The 12206-nt window shown below is 41.7% G+C and overlaps 1 protein-coding gene across 1 annotated transcript in view; it reads left to right on the top strand.

Moving 5' to 3' along the window:
- LOC145337651 (FYVE, RhoGEF and PH domain-containing protein 3-like) overlaps positions 1 to 9518 on the top strand; it is a 95710-nt gene extending 86192 nt beyond the window's left edge. The window contains exons 16-17 of the mRNA XM_080182471.1: positions 1007 to 1147; positions 8606 to 9518. Of these exons, the coding sequence (XP_080038597.1) occupies positions 1007 to 1147; positions 8606 to 8827 (363 nt within the window). The 3' untranslated portion in view covers positions 8828 to 9518. The remainder of the gene's footprint in view (positions 1 to 1006; positions 1148 to 8605) is intronic.
- The last annotated feature ends 2688 nt before the right edge of the window (positions 9519 to 12206 follow it).

Here is a 12206-nt window from a genome sequence, read left to right as displayed (position 1 = left end):
GTATATATATATATATAATACAAAAAATATGTACAATACAGCTTTTTCAACCTCATTTAGCCCGTAGGTGCACACTAAGTAGGAATGCTAATTTGAGTGTGAATGGTACAGTATCAGTTACCTCTATATTGTTAATGACTGTTTGTAAATGGCTCTTAGGACACAGTGCGTTGTTTGTCTCAGACAACATCTGGGATTAAGAGTCAGAATTGTTTCATTGTGGGATCTTCTGAGCCAAACCATCACATAAATTAAGTCACGGAAAAATGAGAATGACTGGAATGAGACATAGGAAAGAGAGTTTCAGCTGAAAATGAAAGCAGTTAGCGTTTGTGTTTCTGAAATTGGTGTATGCTGGCAGGAAATATAGCTGTTGTACATTTCATCTGCAATGGCTTTTCTTTGCCATTGTGCACCATGACGTTTTATCCCCAACACCCCCGCGTGTGCTCATCGACACATTATTCCCTAGCGAAATCATTCAATAAAACACCAGGTTCCACATATAGATCAATGACACCCAGCTCTATCTCGTCTTGATTATAGTGTGGGGTTCAAATGGAAGAAATAATTGCATATTTGCTACTTATGGGTGGCATGGTGGTTAGCACTGCTGCCTCACAACACTAGGGACCCGGGTTCGTTTCCCAGCTTGGGTCACAGACGGTGTAAAGTCTGCCTGTGCTGCTCCCCTGTCTGCATGGGTTTCCTCCAGGTGTTCTGGTTGCTCTGTCCGAAAGACGTGCTGGTTAGGTGCATTGGCTATCATTAATTCTCCTTCAGTGTACCCGAACAGGTGTGTCTGAGTGTGGCGACTAAGGGATTTTCACAGTAACTTCATTGCAGTGTTAATGTAAGCCTACTTGTGACACTGATAAATAGACCTCAAACTTATTGCGTTGAACTTTCATGAAAAGTGAGATACATTATCACAATTGAAAGAATAATACAGAATATTCTTCTTTTATTGGTGCATTTATTTGTGTGCTTGTTCTTTCCACAACAGAGACCAAGCTCGCTGACAAGTGACAATAGTTTTTTATGCAGCAACTTAAGTTTCATGGAGAAGGGGAAGTCCTGGCAGAAGGCGTGGGTAGCGATTCCCAAATGTGATCCCCTGGTACTGTATTTGCATGTGGGAGGTCAGGTAAGAATGAGAGTCATTCAATCCAGTTCACATAAGCTTCATCAAATTGATGCAGAAGTGGGTCAAGGGATTTAATGATTTCTTTTTGTTGTTTTTATTGGAGAGACTCTGAACCGAACTGCAGCAGACTCGGAGCTTTGAGATGGAAAATCTAGCAATCGCCATCTTTCATTTTTTTCCACTCTCCAAGCTCTTGTTTTGAGTGTTACCTGAAACAAGTGGAAAAACCCAAGTGTGTTCAGGTTATTTTGACTTGTTTTGGAAGTGGCCATTTGCCTTACCTTCTGTAAAATTGTTTGCTGGTCCCTCTGAGACCAAAGCAAATGTTTCCTGAGGACAATTGCACTTTTTCCTGTTTTCCTCTTCTGTGCAGAGATGCAGCATTTGTAATTGACAGGGCAGACAGGGATAAGTGAGAATGAACACAGGGATTAGGAACAGCAGTCAGCCATTCAGCTCATAGAATCTCTACAGTACAGAAGGAGGCCGTTGAGCCCATTGAGTCTACACCGACAACAATCCCACCCAGGCCCCATCCCGTCACCCTACATATTTACCCCCACTTATCCCTCTAACCTACGCATCCTGGGACACTAAGGGGCAATTTAACATGGGCAATCAGCCTATCCCACCCATCTTTGGAGTGTGGGAGAAAACTGGAGGAAACCCACGCAGGAACAGGGAGAATGTGCAAACCCCGCACAGATAGTGACCCAAGCCGGGAATCGATTCCAGGTCCTTGGAGCTGTGAAGCAGCAGTGCTAACCACTGTGACACCATGCCACCTCCTCTGCCGTTCAATAAGATCATGGCTGATTGTTGCCTTAACTTCACTTTCCTCTCTACCCCCACCCCCAATAACCTTTGAATTCGTCACTCACAAATCTAACTAAATCAGCCTTTAATATTCAACGACACAGCCCACACTGTCCACTGGGGAAGGAAGTTCCACAACCTCAGGGGAAAAAGCTCCTCACCTCAGCCTTAAAAGGGAGACCTCTCACTTTTAAACTGTACACCCTAGTTCTCGTATTTCCCACAAAGGGAAACATCCTGTCAGCATCCACCCCGTCAAGTTCCTTTCGTTTCAAAAAGATCACACCTCGTTCTTGTGAACTCCAATGGGATATAAGCCTAACCTGCTTGGCCTTTCCTCATAAAATAATCTCCCAGAAATCTTGGTGATGAGCTGTTAGTGAGGAGACACATTAAACTGACCAAGTAATGTCTAACCTCCTGTCCCTGTGGAAAGCTGACTGATCCTTGCTGGGCCAATATTCATAACGACATAGAAGAGATCAAATGTGAGATTGAGAAAGGTTGACATCCTTCCTATCTATGTATGGTACAGTGGTGGAGCTCCAAAATGTTGCTTTGCTGAGTCACGTAACTTGTGTCAAACAGTAATTGGTCGGAATTAATTCAATAAATTCCTCTTTTCCTTCATTTTGCTGTCTTCCATATCAGCACATTACCAAGCTTCTAGACATGGGGGAAGGCCTGATTTCAGGCTTCTATCATTGTGCTCATGGCCCAGCGAGAAGGGAGAACATTAGAATGAGCTTGGGAACTTGATTATTGTACCGTTGTAGAATGAGGGAGGAATATGAGTTGAAGTATCAAGAAAACATCTTAAATCTTTTTGTACAGAGATATAAGGTGAGAGCGAACAAACAAAAATGCATTGGTTGCCAGTAACATAATCCAATCCATTTTGTTTTCCACTGAAATCAAGGTAAAAGAATATTGGATAAGGTGTATAATGCCACTAATTTATTGTCCCAGCCACGATTATAGATTATCCCCATGTAATATCCTGGAGGGACAGAACCAGCAGATGGGCTACAATTTAATCCCATATATCCAAAAGACAGCCTCTGTACTTCAGCAGCAAACTCTTGGGTTGTGTCGGCTTGAGTGGGCGTCATGATGGCACTGCTGCCTCCCAGCGCCAGGGATTTGGGTTTGATTCCCAGCTTGGGGTCACTATGTGGAGTTTGCACGTTCTCCTCATGTCTGCGTGGGTTCCCTCCAGGTGCTCCAGTTTCCTCCCAATGTCTGAAAGGCGTGTTGGTTAGGTGCCTTGGCCATGCTATTTGTGACTAATAATAAATAAATGGGATTGTGTTCATAAAAGGTGCACATAAATTAAGAGCTACTTTTCTTGACTGTAGGTGCTCATCATGAATTCTTCTGGCATTCCTGTGCCTTTAACAATTCCATTATACATAAGTCTACATTACAGTCACTTGCAGCTGCACTTTCATAAGACTGTGTACTAAAAGCCTTTGATTACTACAGGTTTGCTGTAAATTAACCAATAATTCAGGGTGATTGTATGTGGGGAGCTGGTGACATAATGATAATGTTACTGGAATGGTAATCCAGATGGCCAAGCTCTGGGGTCACAGCAACCTGTGGAATTTTGATTCAATTAGTAAGTCTGGTGTATTAGGGAAGGCGATGGCCTAGTGGTATTATTGCTAGACTATTAATCCAGAATCTTAGCTCACATTCTGGGGACTCAAGTTCAAATCCCACCACGGCAGATGGTGGAATTTAATAACATATACCTGGACTTAAAAGTCAAATGATGATTATGAAACAATTGTCAGAAAAATCCATTTAGTTCACTGATGTCCTTTAGGGAAGGAAATCTGTTGTCCTTACCTGGTCTGGCCTACATGTCACCAAAGCTTTCAGCCAATTCTGTGGAACTGTTGCAGTCTATGGGTACTGATTAATTTTATACAATCAGTGAGACATTGAGCCAGTCTCTATTTTCATTGTCATGATGTGATCAGAAGTCAATGTGGGCAGCATGGTTGGCACAATGGTTAGCACTGCTGCCTCACGGCACCCGGGACCCAGGTTCAATTCTGATCTCTGGTCACTGTCTGTGTGGAATTTGCATTTTCTACCCGTGTCTGCGTGGGTTTCCTTCGAGTGCTCCAGTTTCCCCTCTCAGTCCAAAGATGTGCGGGTTAGGTTGATTGGCTATGCTAAATTGCCCCTCAGTGTCAGGGGCATTAATAGGGTAAATGTGTGGGGTTACAGGGATAGAGCCTGGATGGAATTATCATTGCTACAGACTTGATGGGCTGAATGGCCTCCTTTTATACTGTAGGGATTCTATGACTTTATGCTATGAACGTGCATCCAATATTTCCATGGAAATACAATCCGTTTCTAAAATCTACAATGTTGCAGGTGTGGGGACTTTTGGAAAATTTTAAAATCAATTTTTCTGATGGAATTCACTCGGAGTGCCAGTCACTGTAATTCTGACAAATTCAATCTTGGTCTTCGCCCACAGATGTAATGTCTTTTTTGCGTTAGGAGCTTCTGTTCTGCTTTCAAATTTGAATCTGTAGAATAGCATTGAAGTTGTAAAAAAAAATTATGACAATCCAAGAATATGGTTGTGACTCTTATAATTGTGCCCATAGCTGAAAGAAGCTGAGTGACAACAAATGATTATTTAGGACGTAGAAGAACGAATTGGTATTTAAGTTGAAGAGTTTGGAGACCTATTTTTAATGACCAAATTAATGGAAGAATAAATAGTTGGGGGTTTCAGAGTGCAATGAAATATGGGCATAGTTTACTTGATGCATCTAGAAAGTAAAAGCTGCTATGGTGTGAGAAGGCATGGTTAGTAATGATGCTTTTCATATTGCATTCAAAATTGTCCAGAGCAAAATAAATTTTGAAATACGGTTACTTTTTTGACAGCCAGTTTACACATGGCCGCGTAAACAGTAAATGCAATCAGTGCTTAGTTAAACTTTTATTGGTAATGGTTAAGGGATGGATGTTGGCCAGGACAGCAATAAAACTTCGTGCCTTTCTGTTAATGCCACAAGATGTTTTGCATCCATCGTTGATGTTTTAATTCAGCTTCCAAGATAGAGGAAGCAAAGATATCATTCAGGACTGATTCTTCAGTTAAATCACGTGTTTTCACACATTTTGAAACTTTGGTAGCCAGTTTGAAAAAGATTGTACATTCAGTAATATATAGGCAAATTATTGTAGGTCTAATAGCTATAGATTGTCCCGTAATTATAATTCTGGTTGTGTCCAATGGATGTAGCGGAGAAAAGTAAGATGTCTCTGTCAGCAACGTGTTGTGACAGTGCGTAAGTGAAGCAAAAAAATTGCTTACTGGATAACGATGCTTGTCATCTTGTTTAAGGTCATTGTAGTAATGCCGATGCAGCATTGCAAGAGCACTAAAAAAATAAGTGGTTTGAGGTTTTTTCCAGTTCTGGCTGCTTGAAACAAAGGATAAAGGGCAAGTTGTGGAGACTCTCACTTTGTTGCATGTATATTTTTAGCCAGATGCGGAAGTCAGAGTTATAGTGTTTGAGGACACAGCGTTCTGCACTTCATTCCAGACACTGGGCGCTTGATGAATCCTACCTCAGTGTCAACATTGTGAAATCCCAAGCCTTTTTGTGTAATGTCTGAAATATGTATAATTTAATTAAGTCACAAGAGACTTAATACTGTGGAAAGCCTAACAAGTATGGGGGTGAAGTAGTAATGGAAATTAGGAAAGGTAAAATCAAAGAAAATCCTAAGATGTTTTAACAGTACATTAAAAACAAGAGAATAACTAAGGAAAAGGTTGGGCTTCTCAAAGATGTACATAGTAACTTGTGGCTAGGGTTCTTGATGAGTACTTTCTCTGAATTCACTAAGGAGAGGGATGATTCTGAAATTCAAGTGTAATATTAGATACCACAGGCTGGCAAGAGAGAAAGCACTGGAGGGACTGGCATCTGTCAAGGTGGATACATCATCAGAACCAGATGGATTGTATCCCAGACTTGAAGGAAGCCAGGGAAGAAATAGTGGATGCTCTGAGGATCATTTTCCAATCCACACAGGATACAGGTGAGGTTGCAGAGGATTGGAGGTCTCCAAAATCGTACCATTATTTAAAAAGAGTGTGAGGGATAGGCCAGAAAACTATATGCTAGTCATAAACTTTCTCTCAGCACAATAGAAACACAGTTTAAACTGAAACCAAAAACCCCCAGATAAGCAATCAACTTTGTCTGACATGTATCTAACTGGATGGAGTTCTACCCTTCGTTAAACAAAAATACAATTAAACTCCCTTAAATCTATACCTTATTTCTATTATCCAACCTTACAAACATAGGTTATTTACAACTATCTCTGCCTCTGACAGAGGGCAAACAAAGAAAGGGAATACTCAATAAATGGGAAGTTTAAAGAGGGAATTGTGAGATTGTGGAGTGCATGGACACAGATTCTTGAAGGTGGCAGGGCGAGTGAACAAGAAAGTGTCTGGAATGCTTTCTGTTATTGGACAAAGTATTGAATACAAAAGCAGGGAGGTAATGTTGGAACTGTATAAAATGCTGGTTAGGGCACAGCTGAACTTTTATGTATAGCTCTGATCACCACATTACAGGGAGGACCATAATTCCTTTGGAGAGAGTGCTGAGGAGATTTACAAGAATATTGCCAGGGCCTGAAAATTGCAGCTATGAGAGATTGGATAGGCTGGTGTTGTTTCCCATAAAACAGAGGAGGTTAAGGGGTGACCTAATTGAGGTGTACAAAATTATGGCGAGCCTAGAGAGAGTAGACAGGAAAAACTTGTTTCCCTAGACAAGGGGTCAATTAACAGGGGGCATAGATTTAAGGAAATTGGTAGAAGGCTTAGATGACATGAGGAAAATCCTGGTCACCCAATGACTGGCTTGGAATTCACTGCTGAAGCTGGTGATTATGGCTGAAACATTCAACTCACTTGAAAGATACCTGGATCTGCACCTGAACTGCTATAACTGGCAGGGTTATAGACCAGGTGTTGGAAAATGGGATTAAAGTGAGCGGCTAGTTTCTTTTTTCTCTTTTTGGCCGGAGTGCATACGATGGGCTGAATGGCCTTTCTCTAAAGCGCAATTTTTCCATGGTACGTGTATCAATGAATTATTTTGTAGATGGTAAATGGGTCTTGGAAAAAACAATTGCCTACCTATAAATCAACTATGTTTCATACTATATATTTAACCTTTTGAGGGCCAAATATTTCTGTAGCTTTCTGTACCATATATAGTGACATCTGTAGAAGCAACTTTACTGATCATTTTGGATCAAACCTGTTTAAGGTCATAGAATAATTCACTGATTTCTGAAAAGATTGCAATGTCCTTTTTTGTTGTTTTGGAGCAGAATACTGCCATCTTCAAAAGTTTCAACAATCTCAATGCTTCCGAAATAAATGAAGTGATTTTATGGTGACATTATTTTCTTTTTCTGACAATTGCCAAGAATGTGGAAACCTTTGACTTGAGGTTGTATCTGCCACTGGAATTTCCTGGCACTAAATTAAACTCTGTACTGTCCATGCTGAAATTATTTGCCCACATTGGGTGGGCTTCTCCATCCTTCCTGCCACCGTGGCGTGTTTTGTGATGGCGGAGGTGGTCCACCACTGGCTGGCGGCAAGATCTTCTGGCTCTGCTGCTGCTGCCATAGGGTTTTCCACTGTTTGCACCCTCTATTGATGGGAAAACCGCAGCTAGGGGTCACCATTGGCAGGACCAGAAGACCCCATCGGTGGGAACGGCTGGAAAATTTGGGCCATTGTATATGTTGGAGGCTTTGTTGACTGTTGACATGTTCAAGCTGATGTTTTTTTGGATGGGAAAGGTGGGGAACTGAATCTCAATTTCCACATATTGAACTTAAAAGTATGCTAAAGACTTGACTACCTTCTCCATGCAGGTGGAGAAGATAGTCAAGAAAGCATGCGGCATGCTTGCCTTCATCGGCTGGAGCACTGAGTTTAAAAATTGGCAAGTTGTGTTGCAGCTATATAGAACCTTAGTTAGATGACACTTAGAATATAGTGTTCAATTCTGTTTGCCACATTACCAGAAGGATGTGTAGGCTTTGGAGAGGGGACAGAAAAGATTTATCAGGGTGTTGCCTGATATGGAGGGAATTAACTATGAGGAGTGGTTGGAGAAACTTGGTTTGTTCTCACTGGAACGACAGAGGTTGAGGGGCAACCTGATAGAAGTCTTCAAGATTGAGAGGCATGGGACAGAGTGGATAGTTAGAAGCTTTCTCCCAGGATGGAAGAGTCAATTACTAGGGGCATAGATTTAAGGTGCGAGGAGCAAGATTTATAGGAGATGTACAAGGCAATTCTTTAAAGTGTGGTGGGTGCCTGGAACACGCTGCTGGGGGAGGTAGTGGAAGTGGATACGATGGTGACTTTTAAGGGACGTCCTGAAAAATACATGAACAAGGTGGGAATAGAGGGATATGGTCTCCAGAAGGATAGGGAGTTTTAGTTCAAGTGGGCAGCATGGTTGATGCAGGCTTGGAGGGCCGAAGGGCCTGTTCTTGTGCTGTAATTTTTTTTGTTCTTATTTCATATACTTACACTGGGAAATTTTCTTACAGGAAGGAAAACATGCCCGTACTATCCCATTGCCTGGCTATGAAATCGAACTTCCCAGTTCCGCTGATGCGATTGAGAAGAAGCACACTTTCAAGCTACAGCAGTCCCAACAGATTTATTATTTCAGTGCAGATGATGAGGAGCTTCAGAAAAGATGGATTGACATCATCACCAAAGCTGCCAAAGGTGACATTGAGGAAGAAGCATGTAACTCAGTAGAATAAAGAAAAAAGCAGTGGCCAAATTAGCAGCAGTTGAAACCAAGGCTGTATAGTGACTTCCTATGGTGTGAACTGTCTTCTCCATACTTGAATTAAACAGTGAGGGCACTTTCATTTGAGGAAGACGCTTACAGTTTAGTCATCAGTATCAGACTTAAGTGTTTTGTGTGTTGTTGGTCTTCAACAATTATGACAATTGTGCTACTGATGGACCCAAGCACATCAGAAAAAAGTGTTGCAATTTACAAATTAATTATGTTGTTCATTCCATTTCAATCCAGTGCAGTACAGTTTCTGTGTAAATGTGTTTAAAAGCAGTACTTGCAATTCCTCTGTGCAAGATGTACAGTAATTCATTAGCTAAATGTATGTTTGATTTTAAGTTAAAACTTGTGACTCCCTGTGGCTGGCCACTTATGGTCTATCAATTGTCTGTATCCAGTTCTCTAAACACAAGTGTTCTTTGTCCTATTTGGCATTTGATGATGTAATTAATTTCTTCATAAGTAAGAATGCTAAATGGATTTTTATCGTAATCCCTCCTGCTAACAAAAGGCAGGCAAATGCTGTACACTTGCAAATGTTTGCTTCCTGTAGATTGTGTGGTGCATAAACCTGACGCTGAAATCTGTATGCCAATTTCACTTATTTATGTATTGTGCTTTTAAATAAAAATGCCAGCTTTTCACCATTATTACACTCTTAGACAAGTCAACTTGGTCAGACACCAATCTGTATTCACTGATACATTAAGTGAGAATTATGGGGGATGGCCTAGTGGTGTTATAGCTACACTCTTAATCTGAAAACTCAACTAATGTTCTGAGAACTCGAGTTCGAATCCCACCACAGCAGATGGCGGAATTTGAATTCAATTAAAATATCTGGAATTAAGATTCTATTGATAACCAAGGAAGCATTGTCGATTGTCGGAAAAAACCCATCTGGTTCACTAAATCTGCCGTCTTTACTCAGTCTGGCCCACATGTGATTCCAGAGCCACAGCAATGTGGTTGACTCTCAACTGCCCCTCTCAACAAGGGCAATTAGGGATGGGCAATAAATGCTGGCCAGCACATGTCCCACAAATGAAAAAGAAATTAAAAAGGAGCAAAAAATTCAAGAATAGTTTGTTGCCCTAGAATGTGAGGAGGCTCATATGATTTATAAACAGCAGCTGGACCTGAAGGCCTGTTTCTGTGCTCTAACTTCAATGTAATATTTGTACATCTTCTAGTACCTGTGTTGTACCAGTTAATTCTCAGATACTTTTGACCAGTTCGCTTACTCCAAGGTTTTACCCCGGTGCCCTTATTTGCAAGATGGACAAAGGACAAACAGAAGTAAAGGTTCAATAAGTTTATTAATAATAACACTATTAACCCTTAAATTACCCACATAAAACAACAGGATACCCCAGATTCAAGTATACTACCCGCAAAGATGGTTTGGTTAAAACTGCAGGCTTGATTCTCTGAGTCCCTCTGGTCCATCATCATGAAGGTGAGTCTCACTGGCAGCTTCTTCCTTTCTTCCTTCCTTCCTTCTCTGGTCAGCCTTCCGAATGGTCAAGGCCACCTCCCTCATTGAGTCTTCACTGCTGGTGTCTGAAAATTTGTCCCTTTATTCCCCTGCCTGCTTGCCTTTCTAGAAACTTTTCTGGCTTCTGGCCAATGAGGAGCCAGAAGGGGGCTCCAATACCCAGTGGGCTTCTTGATGTCTGCCTGACAGGACACCAGAATTTGCCCCCAGGTGTCCATCTCCACGCTGTTGTTTTCATGTAACTTGTTATCAGATAAGCCAACTGCAGGAACACTCGGTCACAGAAAATCTGGCCCGGTCTGGGCTTCTAACAGTAGGCCGGTGCATTTCAATGGGGTGTAATGGTCTCCTGCTAAGTATCAGTAGGGTGCAACGACCTTTGATGGGTCAGGCCCAGACATGTTTGTGTATTTGTACAATTGGCCTACCCGAGGTTTGATTGTCTTTGATCTTAATTTGCCCAATTCTTTAATTTAGGATATCCAATTTTATCAGCCTTAAAACTAGGCACTGTTTATATTACACCTGGCTGTAGCTGCAATCAACAGAATACCAGGATAGGATTGCTTCAAGTACAAAGTAATTTATAATGTTTGGAGGGATGGGAAGGAGGTAAATTCATCATTTTAAAAACTTACAACAGACTTCCATAAATACAGCTATCTTAAATTTTGTTTCATTAACTATCCATCTTTCACTTGCTTGAATCTAGTTAACTAGTAATATATCCCTGGTAGTGGTGCATCGTTTTTGTTCCAATGAAAAGGTTTTAAATAGGGAACTGTATTTGAAATAATGGCCCAGAATTTCAGATCTCTGGATGTTCACCACCTGTGTGTACCCTCTCAGAATTTCCAGTGCATTGACCCCTGCACCTGGAACCCCTGAAAATTTGAGTCGGCATTGGATACTTTGGATGGTCCTGACTTCCTTACCGGAATGGTTATCCAGGTAAAGTTGGAAGGATTAAAATCAGTTCTAACTCCTGAGTAATTACAATACTGACTCCCTAACTCTCCCTGGATCGCATCCACCTCACACCCCTCCCCAACCCCTCCTATTAGGTTTCCTCCCCTGAAATCTCCCCCGACGCTCCGACTGACCCTCTCACCTGTTTACCTGCCACCTTATCCTCTCGTTCCCTTGCCTTGCACGCTTCTCTGTGGCTTCTCAGAATAATTTGGGGATACTTAAACTCCCTATTTACCGGAATATAGCAGTTAGTGCTGTTAAAGGTGGGTGTGGTTTCTAAACGGATTCTTTCCACTGCTCCCTGTGAGAGTAGCTGCATTGCTCGAGTTTGGAAGGATGCTGCATCTGAAGATGAGCCCAGTAAAGTTGTAAGGAGGTAAGAGATAACATTTTGCCTGTTCTGGATGGGAAATAGGCATGCCATCCCAGGTCAGGAGATCTGAGCCAGTTTGGTGGGATTTGCATGCTGACAACTGGATGATTCCTGTTTTGTTCCTTTTCACAACTGTGTATATCTTATGAAGTTTAAGTATTAGTGTCACAAGTAAGCTTACATTAACACTGCAATGAAGTTACTGAAAATCCCCAAGTCGCCACACTCCAGCGTCTGTTCAGGTACACTAAGGGAGAATTTAGCATGGTCAATGCACCTAACCAACATGGCTTTCAGACTGTGGGAGGAAACCAGAGCACCCAGGGGAAACCCACGCAGACACAGGGAGAATGTGCAGACTCCATGCAGACAGTGACCCAAGCCAGGAATAGATCCCAGGTCCCTGGTGCTGTGAGGCAATGGTGCTAACCACTGCTGAACTTTTCTATACTTTTTCAGTACATTTTCTGTACTAAGTGACCATGGCCAAGTGTG

Source organism: Carcharhinus amblyrhynchos, chromosome 3 (genome assembly GCF_965287045.1).
Source record: "Carcharhinus amblyrhynchos chromosome 3, sCarAmb.v2.hapA, whole genome shotgun sequence".
Classification (NCBI taxonomy): Eukaryota; Metazoa; Chordata; class Chondrichthyes; order Carcharhiniformes; family Carcharhinidae; genus Carcharhinus; species Carcharhinus amblyrhynchos.
The sequence above is the reverse complement of the archived record's forward strand: the minus strand, read 5'-3'. Positions and strand labels throughout refer to the sequence as shown.